The following is a 16,565-nucleotide window of genomic DNA, read 5'->3' as shown; positions in this document are numbered from 1 at the left end:
CTCGGGCCTACTTAGGTTTGTGCCCTGCACCCTACTTAATGTGGCCAGCAAGCTGAGGACTGTGGAGAAGTGCAATGCTTGCTGCCCCTGAGGAGTAGGCATGGGATGCGTTGTGGCTTCACCGCGACCTTGCTCCCCAGCAACATTCCCACGTCCCCAACCTCCATCCACGTCCCTTACTGGTAGCCTTGCGCATTTTTAGATGGTTTGGTGGGTACACACCGTGACAACCTGGATGAAGCGTCTATAGCCTGAGAATTAGAATGTATATCCCACTTATTTTTTGTGGGTACACACCATGACAACCTGGATGAAACGTAAATAGTGTATATGGGCTGAGAATTTCAGTGTATACCCCTTAGTTTCTGTTGAACCCTGGATTAAGCGTATATAGGGTATATGGGCATACAATTTCAGTGTATCCCACTTAGCTTAATCCCCACCGCGGAAAGCTGGGTTGCGCGGATACAGCCTGGCTTAATTGCTGTGAATCCCACTTTAGCGTTTGTGGGTAGACACTGTGCCAAGCTTGTTTCAGCTTTTCCCTTTAGTGTAGCTCTTAAAAGAGCTGTTGTGGTTCTTCTTCTTTGCTATTCCTGCCTAGCAGAATCTAAAAACCTAACTAGCCCTCAGCAGATGTCTCTCTCTAACTAAGTGCAAGCCGCAAATGAATCGGAGCTGATGCCGCCTCTTCGTTTGAATCTGAGGTCACATGTCCTCGGCAGCCAATGGCTTTTTCCTAGTTTTTTTCATTGCCTCCGTTGTCATAGTTCCTGTCCCACCTCCCCTGCGCTGTTATTGGTGCAGAAAAAGCGCCAGGGAAAGTGGGAGGGGAATTGAACTTTAAGTGCATTTGCAACGCGGTGTTCGTATCGAATCGAACATTGCGAACAGTGTGATGTCCAATCAAACATGTACTCGATCGAACGCTGTTGGCTCATCTCTAGTCATAACTAGAGATGAGCGAACAGTGTTCTATCGAACTCATGTTCGATCGGATATTAGGCTGTTCGGCATGTTCGAATCGAATCGAACACCGCGTGGTAAAGTGCGCCATTACTCGATTCCCCTCCCACCTTCCCTGGCGCCTTTTTTGCTCCAATAACAGCGCAGGGTAGGTGGGACAGGAACTACGACACCGGTGACGTTGAGAAAAGTAGGCAAAACCCATTGGCTGCCGAAAACATGTGACCTCTAATTTAAAAGAACAGCGCCACCCAGGTTCGCGTCATTCTGAGCTTGCAATTCACCGAGGACGGAGGTTTCCGTCCAGCTAGCTAGGGCTTAGATTCTGGGTAGGCAGGGACAGGCTAGGATAGGAAGGAGAAGACAACCAACAGCTCTTGTAAGAGCTAAATTCCAGGGAGAAGCTTGTCAGTGTAACGTGGCACTGACGGGCTCAATCGCCGCAACCCAGCTTTCCCAGGATCCTGAATGGAATACACTGTCAGTGTATTCCCGTATACCCGATATATACCCCGATACCCGTTCCAACGGTGTGCCCCCCCACCTTCACCCCAGAAATACCCTGCAAGTCCCCTAGCAATAGAATTGGGGCTATATACACCCACAATTTTTACTACTGGTATACAGTGCCATTGTCTGACTGGGAATTCAAAGAATATATTGGGAATACAAATACCCTCATTTCTTGCTACTGCCATATAGTGCCAGTGTCTGACTGGTAATTCAAAGAATATATTGGGGTTACGTGCACCCACAATTTTTACTACTGGTATACAGTGCCATTGTCTGACTGGGAATTCAAAGAATATATTGGGAATACAAATACCCTCATTTCTTGCTACTGCCATATAGTGCCAGTGTCTGACTGGGAATTCAAAGAATATATTGGGGTTACGTGCACCCACAATTTTTACTACTGGTATACAGTGCCATTGTCTGACTGGGAATTCAAAGAATATATTGGGAATACAAATACCCTCATTTCTTGCTACTGCCATATAGTGCCAGTGTCTGACTGGGAATTCAAAGAATATATTGGGGTTACGTGCACCCACAATTTTTACTACTGGTATACAGTGCCATTGTCTGACTGGGAATTCAAAGAATATATTGGGAATACAAATACCCTCATTTCTTGCTACTGCCATATAGTGCCAGTGTCTGACTGGGAATTCAAAGAATATATTGGGGTTACGTGCACCCACAATTTTTACTACTGGTATACAGTGCCATTGTCTGACTGGGAATTCAAAGAATATATTGGGAATACAAATACCCTCATTTCTTGCTACTGCCATATAGTGCCAGTGTCTGACTGGGAATTCAAAGAATATATTGGGGTTACGTGCACCCACAATTTTTACTACTGGTATACAGTGCCATTGTCTGACTGGGAATTCAAAGAATATATTGGGAATACAAATACCCTCATTTCTTGCTACTGCCATATAGTGCCAGTGTCTGACTGGTAATTCAAAGAATATATTGGGGTTACGTGCACCCACAATTTTTACTACTGGTATACAGTGCCATTGTCTGACTGGGAATTCAAAGAATATATTGGGAATACAAATACCCTCATTTCTTGCTACTGCCATATAGTGCCAGTGTCTGACTGGGAATTCAAAGAATATATTGGGGTTACGTGCACCCACAATTTTTACTACTGGTATACAGTGCCATTGTCTGACTGGGAATTCAAAGAATATATTGGGAATACAAATACCCTCATTTCTTGCTACTGCCATATAGTGCCAGTGTCTGACTGGGAATTCAAAGAATATATTGGGGTTACGTGCACCCACAATTTTTACTACTGGTATACAGTGCCATTGTCTGACTGGGAATTCAAAGAATATATTGGGGTTATAAATACCCTCATTTCTTGCTACTGCCATATAGTGCCAGTTTCTGACTGGTAATTCAAAGAATATATTGGGGTTATGTGCACCCACAATTTTTACTACTGGTATACAGTGCCATTGTCTGACTGGGAATTCAAAGAATATATTGGGAATACAAATACCCTCATTTCTTGCTACTGCCATATAGTGCCAGTTTCTGACTGGTAATTCAAAGAATATATTGGGGTTACGTGCACCCACAATTTTTACTACTGGTATACAGTGCCATTGTCTGACTGGGAATTCAAAGAATATATTGGGGTTATAAATACCCTCATTTCTTGCTACTGCCATATAGTGCCAGTTTCTGACTGGTAATTCAAAGAATATATTGGGGTTACGTGCACCCACAATTTTTACTACTGGTATACAGTGCCATTGTCTGACTGGGAATTCAAAGAGTATATTGGGAATACAAATACCCTCATTTCTTGCTACTGCCATATAGTGCCAGTGTCTGACTGGGAATTCAAAGAATATATTTGGGTTACGTGCACCCACAATTTTTACTACTGGTATACAGTGCCATTGTCTGACTGGGAATTCAAAGAATATATTGGGGTTATAAATACCCTCATTTCTTGCTACTGCCATATAGTGCCAGTTTCTGACTGGTAATTCAAAGAATATATTGGGGTTACGTGCACCCACAATTTTTACTACTGGTATACAGTGCCATTGTCTGACTGGGAATTCAAAGAATATATTGGGAATACAAATACCCTCATTTCTTGCTACTGCCATATAGTGCCAGTGTCTGACTGGGAATTCAAAGAATATATTGGGGTTACGTGCACCCACAATTTTTACTACTGGTATACAGTGCCATTGTCTGACTGGGAATTCAAAGAATATATTGGGAATACAAATACCCTCATTTCTTGCTACTGCCATATAGTGCCAGTGTCTGACTGGGAATTCAAAGAATATATTGGGGTTACGTGCACCCACAATTTTTACTACTGGTATACAGTGCCATTGTCTGACTGGGAATTCAAAGAATATATTGGGGTTATAAATACCCTCATTTCTTGCTACTGCCATATAGTGCCAGTTTCTGACTGGTAATTCAAAGAATATATTGGGGTTACGTGCACCCACAATTTTTACTACTGGTATACAGTGCCATTGTCTGACTGGGAATTCAAAGAGTATATTGGGAATACAAATACCCTCATTTCTTGCTACTGCCATATAGTGCCAGTGTCTGACTGGGAATTCAAAGAATATATTGGGGTTACGTGCACCCACAATTTTTACTACTGGTATACAGTGCCATTGTCTGACTGGGAATTCAAAGAATATATTGGGGTTATAAATACCCTCATTTCTTGCTACTGCCATATAGTGCCAGTTTCTGACTGGTAATTCAAAGAATATATTGGGGTTACGTGCACCCACAATTTTTACTACTGGTATACAGTGCCATTGTCTGACTGGGAATTCAAAGAATATATTGGGAATACAAATACCCTCATTTCTTGCTACTGCCATATAGTGCCAGTGTCTGACTGGGAATTCAAAGAATATATTGGGGTTACGTGCACCCACAATTTTTACTACTGGTATACAGTGCCAATTTCTAACTAGGAATTCAAAATGCGCAAGGCTCCCGGAAAGGGACGTGGACGAGGCCGTGGGCGAGGTCGGGGGAATGGTTCTGGGGAGCAAGGTAGCAGTGAAGCCACAGGGCGTCCCGTGCCTACTCCTGTGGGGCAGCAAGCATTGCGCCACTCCACAGTGCCAGGGTTGCTTGCCACATTAACTAAACTGCAGGGTACAAACCTTAGTAGGCCCGAGAACCAGGAACAGGTCTTGCAATGGCTGTCAGAGAACGCTTACAGCACATTGTCCAGCAGCCTGTCAGACTCTGCCTCCTCTCCTCCTATTACCCAACAGTCTTGTCTTCCTTCCTCCCAAAATTCCGAAGCTTTACAGAACAATAACCCAAACTGTCCCTGCTCCCCAGAGCTGTTCTCCGCTCCTTTCATTGTCCCTCAACCTGCCTCTCCACGTCACGATTCCACGAACCTAACAGAGGAGCATCTGTGTCCAGATGCTCAAACACTAGAGTCCCCTCCATCTCCGTTCGATTTGGTGGTGGATGACCAGCAACCCACCCTCATCGACGATGATGTGACGCAGTTGCCGTCAGGGCATCCAGTTGACCGGCGCATTGTGCGGGAGGAGGAGATGAGACAGGAGTTGGAAGAGGAAGTGGTGGATGATGAGGACACTGACCCGACCTGGACAGGGGGGATGTCAAGCGGGGAAAGTAGTGTGGATGTTGAGGCAGGTGCAGCACCAAAAAGGGTAGCTAGAGGCAGAGGCAGAGGTCAGCAGCTTAGGCGAAGCCAGGCCACACCCGGAATCTCCCAAGATGTTCCAGTTCGTACCCAGCCCCGAAAAACTCCCACCTCGAGGGCACGTTTCTCGAAGGTGTGGAGTTTTTTCAAGGAATGCGCCGAGGACAGATATAGTGTTGTCTGCACAATTTGCCTCTCGAAATTGATTAGGGGCTCTGAGAAGAGCAACCTGTCCACCACTTCAATGCGCCGTCATTTGGAATCCAAGCACTGGAATCAGTGGCAGGCAGCAACGGCAGGACAAAGGCCGCCTGCCGTTCACGCCACTGCCACTGCCTCTGCCTCTGCCTCTGCCACTGCCACTGCTGACTGTGCTGGCGATGCACTCCAGAGGACGAGCCAGGACACCACTTCATCTGCCTCCGCCACTTTGTTGACTTCTACCTCATCCTCCCCTGGTCCTGTCTTATCTCCTTCTCCTGCACCATCAAAGGCACCATCAGGCGTTTCTTTACAACAACCCACCATCTCTCAGACATTGGAGCGGCGGCAGAAATACACTGCTAACCACCCACACGCGCAAGCCTTGAACGCCAACATCGCTAAACTGCTGGCCCAGGAGATGTTGGCGTTCCGGCTTGTTGAAACTCCCGCCTTCCTGGACCTGATGGCAACTGCGGCACCTCGCTATGCCGTCCCTAGCCGTCACTACTTCTCCCGGTGTGCCGTCCCCGCCTTGCACCAGCACGTGTCACTCAACATCAGGCGGGCCCTTAGTTCCGCGCTTTGCACAAAGGTCCACTTGACCACCGACGCGTGGACAAGTGCATGCGGACAGGGACGCTACATTTCACTGACGGCACACTGGGTGAATGTAGTTGAGGCTGGGACTGCTTCCCAAACTGGCCCGGTGTACCTCGTCTCCCCGCCTAACATTCCTGGCAGGGACACGAGAAGAACACCCCCCTCCTCCTCCTCCTCTACCGCCTCCTCCTCCGCCACCGCCTCCTCCTCCGCCACCGCCTCCTCCTCCGCTGTTAGATTGACCCCAGCTACGAGTTGGAAACGTTGCAGCACTGGCGTTGGTAGACGTCAGCAGGCTGTGCTGAAGCTGATCAGCTTGGGGGACAGACAGCACACTGCCTCCGAGGTGAGGGATGCCCTCCTCGATGAGACGGCAATATGGTTTGAGCCGCTGCACCTGGGCCCAGGCATGGTCGTTTGTGATAACGGCCGGAACCTGGTAGCAGCTCTGGAGTTTGCCGGACTCCAACATGTTCCATGCCTGGCCCACGTCTTCAACCTAGTGGTGCAACGTTTCCTAAAGAGCTACCCCAATGTTCCAGAGCTACTGGTGAAAGTGCGGCGCATGTGCGCCCACTTTCGCAAGTCGACAGTAGCCGCTGCTAGCTTAAAATCTCTCCAGCAACGCCTGCATGTGCCACAACACCGGCTTTTGTGCGACGTCCCCACACGCTGGAACTCAACGTTTCAGATGTTGAATAGAGTGGTTGAGCAGCAGAGACCTTTGATGGAATACCAGCTACAAAACCCTAGGGTGCCACAAAGTCAGCTGCCTCAGTTTCACATCCATGAGTGGCCATGGATGAGAGACCTTTGTGACATCCTACGGGTCTTTGAGGAGTCCACAAGGAGGGTGAGCTCTGAGGATGCGATAGTGAGCCTTACAATCCCGCTCTTGTGTGTTCTGAGAGAATCCCTGATTGACATCAGGGATAACTCAGATCACACAGAGGAGTTAGGGATAGCATCCGATCCGTCACAGCTGGAGAGTAGGTCCACACATCTGTCCGCTTCACTGCGTTTAATGGAGGAGGAGGAGGAGGAGGAGGAGGAAGAAGAGTTGTCCGATGATGTGATGGTGATACAGGAGGCTTCCGGGCAACTTCGAATCGTCCCATTGTTGCAGCGCGGATGGGTAGACATGGAGGATGAGGAGGAAATGGAGATTGAACTTTCCGGTGGGGCCAGAGGAGTCATGCCAACTAACACTGTGGCAGACATGGCTGAGTTCATGTTGGGGTGCTTTACAACCGACAAGCGTATTGTCAAAATCATGGAGGACAACCAGTACTGGATCTTTGCTATCCTTGACCCCCGGTATAAAAACAACATCTCGTCTTTTATTCCGGTAGAGGGGAGGGCCAATCGCATCAATGCTTGCCACAGGCAATTGGTGCAGAATATGATGGAGATGTTTCCAGCATGTGACGTTGGCGGCAGGGAGGGCAGTTCCTCCAGTAGGCAACCAAGTTCTCACCGGTCCACACAAACGAGGGGCACACTGTCTAAGGTCTGGGACACCTTGATGGCACCCCCTCGCCAAAGTGCCGCCACGGAGGGTCCTAGTGTCACCAGGCGTGAGAAGTATAGGCGCATGTTGCGGGAATACCTTTCCGACCACAGCCCTGTCCTCTCCGACCCCTCTGCGCCCTACACATATTGGGTGTCGAAGTTGGACCTGTGGCTTGAACTTGCCCTATATGCCTTGGAGGTGCTGTCCTGTCCTGCCGCCAGCGTCCTATCTGAGAGGGTGTTCAGTGCAGCCGGTGGCATCATCACTGACAAGCGCACCCGTCTGTCAGCTGAGAGTGCCGACCGGCTCACTTTGATAAAAATGAACCACCACTGGATAGAGCCTTCATTTTTGTGCCCACCTGTGTAAAGCACCCCAACATGAAACTCCATGTCTGTACTCAACCTCTCCAATTCCTCCGCATCCTCATACTCATCCACCATAAGCGTTGCACAATTCTGCTAATACTAGGCTCCCTCCAACATGATTTCCCCCAACTCTGCTGGTTAGAGGCTCCCTCCACCCTGATTTCCACCAACTCTGCTGGTTAGAGGCTCCCTCCACCCTGCTTTCCCACAACTCTGCTGGTTAGAGGCTCCCTCCACCATGAATTTGCCCAAACTGGGCTGTTTAGAGGCTCCCTCCACCATGAATTGGTCCAAACTGGGTTTTTTAGAGGCTCCCTCCACCATGAATTGGTCCAAACTGGGCTGTTTAGAGGCTCCCTCCACCATGAATTTGCCCAAACTGGGCTGTTTAGCGGCTCCCTCCACCATTAATTGGTCCAAACTGGGCTGGTTAGAGGCTCCCTCCACCATGAATTTGCCCAAACTGGGCTGGTTAGAGGCTCCCTCCACCATGAATTGGTCCAAACTGGGTTTTTTAGAGGCTCCCTCCACCATGAATTTGCCCAAACTGGGCTGTTTAGAGGCTCCCTCCACCATGAATTGGTCCAAACTGGGCTGTTTAGAGGCTCCCTCCACCATTAATTGGTCCAAACTGGGCTGGTTAGAGGCTCCCTCCACCATGAATTTCCCAAAACTTGGCTGTTTAGAGGCTCCCTCCACCATTAATTGGTCCAAACTGGGCTGGTTAGAGGCTCCCTCCACCATGAATTTGCCCAAACTGGGCTGTTTAGAGGCTCCCTCCACCATGAATTGGTCCAAACTGGGTTTTTTAGAGGCTCCCTCCACCATGAATTGGTCCAAACTGGGCTGTTTAGAAGCTCCCTCCACCATGAATTTGCCCAAACTGGGCTGTTTAGCGGCTCCCTCCACCATTAATTGGTCCAAACTGGGCTGGTTAGAGGCTCCCTCCACCATGAATTTGCCCAAACTGGGCTGTTTAGAGGCTCCCTTCACCATGAATTTGCCCAAACTGGGCTGGTTAGAGGCTCCCTCCACCATGAATTGGTCCAAACTGGGGTTTTTAGAGGCTCCCTCCACCATGAATTGGTCCAAACTTGGCTGTTTAGAGGCTCCCTCCACCATGAATTGGTCCAAACTGGGGTGGTTAGAGGCTCCCTCCACCATTAATTGGTCCAAACTGGGCTGGTTAGAGGCTCCCTCCACCATTAATTGGTCCAAACTGGGCTGGTTAGAGGCTCCCTCCACCATGAATTGGTCCAAACTGGGGTTTTTAGAGGCTCCCTCCACCATGAATTGGTCCAAACTTGGCTGTTTAGAGGCTCCCTCCACCATGAATTGGTCCAAACTGGGGTGGTTAGAGGCTCCCTCCACCATTAATTGGTCCAAACTGGGCTGGTTAGAGGCTCCCTCCACCATTAATTTGTCCAAACTGGGCTGGTTAGAGGCTCCCTCCACCATTAATTGGTCCAAACTGGGCTGGTTAGAGGCTCCCTCCACCATTAATTGGTCCAAACTGGGCTGGTTAGAGGCTCCCTCCACCATGAATTTGCCCAAACTGGGCTGGTTAGAGGCTCCCTCCACCATGAATTGGTCCAAACTGGGGTTTTTAGAGGCTCCCTCCACCATGAATTTGCCCAAACTGGGGTGTTTAGAGGCTCCCTCCACCATGAATTTGCCCAAACTCTGCTGGTTAGAGGCTCAATCCACCCTGATTTTCAAAACAAATGTTGGTGCCAACCTCAACTTACTACAAGGGCCAAATTCACTGCTGGTGACAAGCTCTCCTCACTGCAAGTGCCAAATACACATGTTTCAAGGTGTTTTCCTACTGTCAGAGAGGTGGTATTGAGTGTGTAAAGTGTGTAGTTGTTAGGCTGTGATGTTGGGGTAATAGAGGGTCTTTGGTGTGTTAGATGCCCCCAGACATGCTTCCCCTGCTGTCCCAGTGTCATTCCAGAGGTGTTGGCATCATTTCCTGGGGTGTCATAGTGGACTTGGTGACCCTCCAGACACGGATTTGGGTTTCCCCCTTAACGAGTATCTGTTCCCCATAGACTATAATGGGGTTCGAAACCCGTTCGAACACACGAACATTGAGCGGCTGTTCGAATCGAATTTCGAACCTCGAACATTTTAGTGTTCGCTCATCTCTAGTCATAACCATTAAAATTAGTGTATACATTTTCTTTATGAGGGTACGCTCACATGTAGGAATCCACAGCAGATTCCATCCTGAATCTGCCTCAATGGGAGGCAAAGATAGCAGCAGGGCGCGGAAAATTTGTCTTCATTTTCCTCTGCCGTATTCTGTCGTGGTCTAGCTGCCACAAAATGCCTTGCACAGCATTGTCATTTCATCGTGGCTTTCCTCTATTGATTAGGCCCTGATAAATGGGAATAATCAACAGGGACACCCGTGAACCTAGCCTAGTACTAACTAAATGCTTCAGATGTTAAACACAACTAGGCAGATTTATTAAGGATGTGGTGTCTTCATAAATTAGACGCATTCCCATGTGCCTGAATGAAAATCTATGCTATTTAGGAACTGACTGAGATTTCCATTATAATTCATGCCAGAAACCTGGAGTGAGTTATTATGAATATACTATTCCGAAACGTTCCCGCCCGGTCCTTTCCACTTCCAATCCTGATCCACACACATTCACACAAAATGGCGAGCAAGTTGCAGAATAGGGGTTGTGCAGCACGTTTGGTGAAGGAAAGGCCTTGAAGCAAATGTGGGCCACGATATCCCCCCTCTAATAGCAGTTTTCTGATTGGTCCTCTCATCAGACAACCTCTTTGCCCATGACTTGCTATGGCATATGGGAGACACTGAAGGTGATTTGTGCCCAGGATCCACCTCTTGTAGAGCGGGCCTGGCTATCCATGTAATTTAGTATTTAATTTTGGGACAAACCCTTTATCATTTTGCTTATAAACTATATAGTGGCTATAGTTATATGTGATATTTTTGTTTCTGCAGATCGGATTGAGAAGGAGATGCTATGTAGTGTAGGAACGCACAATGCTTCATGTCCGGTTGCTTGTGAAGAAACAGACTACCCCGCTACCCTCTCATATTCAACGTTTCCAAGTGACAAAGCTGCGGATTATCTCTCCACTAAACTTAACAAAAATGCTTCGTACATGAGGTAAATATGCATGTCACGAGGCTGAATTAAAGTGCTTCTGTTGTCACTTTAATACTGGTATTTACCTATGTCCACCTATTGATTTCTAAGAAATATCTGAGCTCATCGATGACCTTAGATTTTCTCAAGCTGGAATTTTATTATCTGCAAACAGAGGAAACCAAGGTGACTTGCAGTCAAACATCTTAATGCATAAAACATTGCTCTATCACTAAGTACTTAAGCAACATAAATCATATACAGCAAGTGACAAACATCAGCTGCCATTTCCTAATGAACAGCCTATTGATTCTGAATGTGTAACTTGGGAAAGAATGCCTTGTGCAGCTATGTCCTAGATAAGAAAATGGACCGTCCATAAAGGAGGTCTCACTAATGTGTTCTATACAGTCAATAATGGCCAGGAGGTACAATAATACATTTCATACAATATTATTATTGGATCAGACTTGTATTCAAGAGATGTTCCCACTATTGATGTCTAAGTGTCTGTTCACTGGGGATCTGACCACTGAGAACTCCGGTGATGGGGATCTGCAAGTGTCCCATGTGAATTGCTTGACTGTCACTTCATTAACTTCAGTGGGATAGCCAGAGTCACTGTTCTGGAATTCCCTTAGAAATGAATGGAGCAGTGGCCGAGAATTCTCACCAATGGGCTATTCACTAGAGGTATGCAAATCCATGTTGTTGGACACAGTGTTTAAATGCTTAAATGCGCTTAAAGACCCCCCAAAAAATACAACTCAAAGATATCAGTTCTTAAAAACTTTAATTCTGTATTTTTATTTCTATGTTATATGTAACAATGGCTTCTGTAAACATCACCACACCTGTCCACAGGCTGTGTGTGGTATTACAGCTTATTCCCAATTATTTCGGTGAAGCTGAGTTGCTATACCTGACACATCCCATGGACAGGCGTGGTACTTTTTTGTAAGAAAGTAGACTTTAAAAAAAAAAACAACTTTAGGTAGAGGCCCACCGTGGAACTGCAGCTTTTTTGTTGCTGATTTTGCTGGGACTTTTTGAGCCAAAACCAGGATTGGATTAAGCAGAAGGTCCCATTCCTTTTGTAGTCATTTTTGGCTTTGGCTCACAAAGAAACAAAACAAAAAACTTGCGGTACCACAACGTGGTCGCTCAGCCTTTAGTTCTTTTTTGGAACAGGGGATACATTTCATCATTTTTTTTTATTCTTTACAGGAATAATTTGGTGTACATTGACATCAAATACCAGGAGTTGAATTACAAAATAACCAAGCAACAGAAAGCTTTGACATCTAGTGCACTTCTTTGTAAGTTGTAAGAAAAAAAAAATCCATACTAAAATACTGTAGTTTTTGTATTACTTTACTGGCATGTATTCTGCATAAAAAAAATCAAACCTTCTTATATAAAATTTTCCAAAATGTTTCTAAGGCCCTGTACACATCTGCGTTTGGTATAGTATTTCAAGCACTACTTTTCTCTCTGTATGATATGTGCGGACAATGCGTGGAAAACACATGGACCCCATTATAGTCTATGGGGTCCATGTGCTTTCTTTGCTAACTGCTTTTTAATGTGTTCGAAATTCTGAATGCAGATGTGAACTGGGCCTAAGAAGCTTACATTTTTTATTTACTTTTCTCATAAAGCCTATTCCCATTTGCTCAACAACACCTCCTCCTTTGTAGACTAATAGCTAATAACTTGTCCTGAATAATTTCTTCCTTGCTTGGTATGTGTTTTTTATCTCGCTTCCTGGCGACTGAGTGGTGATCAAACAACCCTTGTAACACAGAGATATCATTGATATTTATAAAATGACGCATAGGACTAGTGGTTTGGTGACCACTAAAGTATGGAGTCACTCAGATGGTAGATACTCACACAGGAAATGGTAGCTAGACAGACTGAAGTCATACACCCTACGGGGTATGATTAGGGAAAGAAAAATCTACAAAGGGAGAGATAATAAACGCTAAAAGAGCTGTATCATATTATCAGAATTTGGCACAGTTCATTTCAAATGATCACTTTTAAAATATAATTTTTAATAAATAATGAAGCAAAAACACTAAACTCCCTACAACATATAGCAACAAGTGCTCCAAATAACCAAAACTGGATGTACAGCTGAAACAGCTCAACCACTTTAGATGAAAAAAAACCTTAACGAAAATCAACCGGTATCCTATGAACAATAAACCATGAAACATTGAAGTGGGGTTGGCCACACCTTTATTATTTTAACAACAATTGTCCATGCCCATTATAACCCTCAATAATGGCTCAAGATGTATGTTCTCCCATCCAGATGCTGCCAGTAGGCATGTAGACTCCTCCTTTTCCAGGCATGGACACACTGCTAAAGAGGGAAGCAGAGTACATCGACTCTGGATTCCGACCAACCCCACTCAACAAAACCATGGCCATTTCTGACCCATCCTGTAAGCCAGCTAAATATATATCAACACCAATTTGGTTCAAATGACCGCCATAGCTGCCCCTATATGAAACAAATGAGTTCCAAATTCCTTCAGTCACAATCCCAGTTCAAGATATAATATTTGAAAAATGAGATCAGACTCATGAAACAGAAAAGATCCCTCACCTGACTCACCACACAAAATCCTGAACCAAGCAAACAGGACAGCCTTCAGATCCAGCACTCTAACAGATATCCACCACCCCTGATTGAGTTGATTTTTTTTGAACTGTCTAATACATATCCTCACTGTATCCTGTGTGGGGGAGGTAGCTTGATAGCAACAATAGTGCGGACCCAACCAGTCAAAGACAGGGACACAAAATATGCAGCAAACAGGTTTATTTAGAAAAAAAATAGGAAATGAGCAAAAGAAAATACAGCCATAACTTCAAGCAAAAAAAAAAAAAGATGTGAAACAAAATCCTGCTCGTCTGAGCAACTAGTAAACAGTAACATTAAGCTAACTATACGTATGGCTTACACATAGCCCCACAAACAAACAAATTAGCATGAGGCAGTCTCACCAGAGTAACCAGACAGCTCCTCTCACTCCCTGGATTTGCCCTGAAGTGCAGACTCTTCAGCCTTTTCTGGCCCAGTAATGAACCCAGTACCCACAGCTGGAGCTGAGACCTATTCCAGACCCACCCTGGACCACACGTATGTCAGAAACCTGGATACAGCAGGACTCCAGCACCATGCTTGTCACTTTCTCACACCTCTTAACAAATACCATCCCCAGCCTGGAGACCAAACAAGAGTCCATGAAATGTAAGCACAGAAGTTCACCAATTCCATAAAAATTTCATATGCAGCATTCAGCTGTAAAGGTTATATCAGTAGTTCTTTGGGATACAGATGGTGCTGTGCAGAACTACTGAATATTTCTGTCTGTGGAAGGATAGAACTTTGACTTGAATCCAAGTCACTCAGTTTTAAAGATCTTAAACAATGCTTCCAATAATAAAACATTGTTCCATAAATGACTAGTAAATGTAAACATATGAACATTTATAATATATATTTTTTAAAAAAATTCCAACTCTGTATTTACTTCACACACAGAAGTTCATGAAGAGGGGAGGAGGAGGATTTTAATTGATTTATTTCCTCATTGAGAAACATGGCGTGGTTAAAGTAACTCCCACTCTCACAGTGTAGCAAAGTTTATCAGCTGCAGCTATTTAAATCTCTCCCCTCCTCTTTCTATAGACTTCTATGTAAAAGTAGCTCAATCTGAGAAATGAAGTAAAGATATTTCTTTAATAAAGTTATATTACAATTTGCACTTACCTGCACTACTCATTTATGAACATTTTTTTTTATAATTGCAGGTACACATTAAGAATATACAGTAAGCTAAAAGGCGATCTGTGCATCCTAACAATGACAGCCATCTTAATAGATTCTCCTCTTTTTGTTTTAGCTGACCTCGGTGGACAGATGGGTCTGTTCTGTGGAGCAAGCCTCATTACAATTATCGAGGTTCTGGAGTTTCTCCTGACTAACCTGTTCTGGTTGTGTGCCTTCTTGATTCTGAAAGTACCCAATATTTCACAATGGACTGACAGCCAGTCACGATATAAGCAGGAGAGACAAGAATGCTGATGACCAGTATATCATATGGCTTTACATCATTGGTTTTATTTTTCATATACTAGTAATACTTTACAGTGCTTATATACGATGATCTATGAGCTATGCATTTTTAAAAATAAATGCAGACTATATAAATGTGTGGATTATATAGGTCTAGATACTTATATTTCCAGATATATAGTGATATAAGTCTACAAACTCTTTTAGTGCAGATGTTATTGACAGCCTTGTTTTCTTATACCATTACCGTATGTATATTATACTGTATGTGTGTATAGTATCTATAATCTGTTGATATAGGAAATACTAAAGCATAGTTATGCATACAATCTAGAAGATGGGGTTGGTACTGTCAAATAGTTACAAAATTCAAAGTTTTCCAGGATGTTCTTAAATGAATAAAGATAAGAAAACTTTTCTAATGTACGTTGTGTTCGATTATGTTTACTTTACTAATAGTAGTAGTAATCCACATGATTGTCAAGGGAAATGTCTATGGGCAGAGAGGGCCATGTCATCATTGGTCTACCAAGGTACTATTGCTGGGTTTGTGTTAAGATAGGATGTGAAGACATCTGTCACTGTATGGTTCCTCGGTGAGGTACACAATTCTACACTAGAAGGAATACTTCTTACGGTATCCAATAGTACACACCACAACTTTTTATTAAATTACTGATTCTGTCCCACTTTGCCCTCGTCCCATAAAGGAAACAGTACATGTGAAGCTATTTTAGCCTGGTTATTACCCTTGTTGAAGGAGACCATGATGCTATGAAGCTTTTGGACAATTAGAATAGGGCTGAATACAAAGGACTGAAGTAAAATGAGTTTTGGGAAATTGATAAAAATAACACAGGCAGGCAAAGAGAGGTAGAATTTAATTAAGCCCCGTTCATTTATCTAGACAGCACATGAAGTTGGAGGACATTAAACATATAGTAATCCAATAGTGACCCTGACTCCAAGGTAACTCATATCCAAGGACAAGTTGCAGTGGCTGGTCCACCATGGTTGCTGATGGAATAATGGCATCTAGTGGCAGAATGTGAGGTTTAGACCAATTTATGTAGAGATTTAAACAGACAACTTAGCTTTCTCACCTCCCTTGGCCTTTTCATTTAGTAGCGGTCTACGCCATAGAGCTCCTTGTCCTCCCTTGCTCTGTCTCTTATGTATCCTCCAAGTAATCTTTTCTTCTCTGGCACAGGAGGTTCGACTGGGTTGTCAACTCATCCCATTCTAGGTTATCTTTTATGAATAGTCCCGGGTTGGGATGATTTTCTGTAAGACTGGAATTGACTACTATATTGAGAAGGCATATTCTAGGGAAGTATGTGTGTCTATGGGATGTTTTTTCATCTTCTGTGCACCTTGTGAGAGGTTTTTGGGAACAGGTGAGAAGAAGTTTCTACATGATATAATGGGGTGGTGGTAACAAATGACACTAAACCTTGCCTAATCTTTATAG

The 16,565-nt window shown here is 44.7% G+C and overlaps 1 protein-coding gene across 1 annotated transcript in view; it reads left to right on the top strand.

Annotated features, from left to right (window-relative positions):
- ASIC5 (acid sensing ion channel subunit family member 5) overlaps positions 1 to 15,103 on the top strand; it is a 28,991-nt gene extending 13,888 nt beyond the window's left edge. The window contains exons 9-11 of the mRNA XM_075262241.1: positions 10,851 to 11,019; positions 12,226 to 12,317; positions 14,922 to 15,103. Of these exons, the coding sequence (XP_075118342.1) occupies positions 10,851 to 11,019; positions 12,226 to 12,317; positions 14,922 to 15,103 (443 nt within the window). The remainder of the gene's footprint in view (positions 1 to 10,850; positions 11,020 to 12,225; positions 12,318 to 14,921) is intronic.
- Positions 15,104 to 16,565: the final 1,462 nt, after the last annotated feature.

This window comes from Leptodactylus fuscus, chromosome 1 (genome assembly GCF_031893055.1).
Source record: "Leptodactylus fuscus isolate aLepFus1 chromosome 1, aLepFus1.hap2, whole genome shotgun sequence".
Classification (NCBI taxonomy): domain Eukaryota; kingdom Metazoa; phylum Chordata; class Amphibia; order Anura; family Leptodactylidae; genus Leptodactylus; species Leptodactylus fuscus.
The sequence above is the reverse complement of the archived record's forward strand: the minus strand, read 5'-3'. Positions and strand labels throughout refer to the sequence as shown.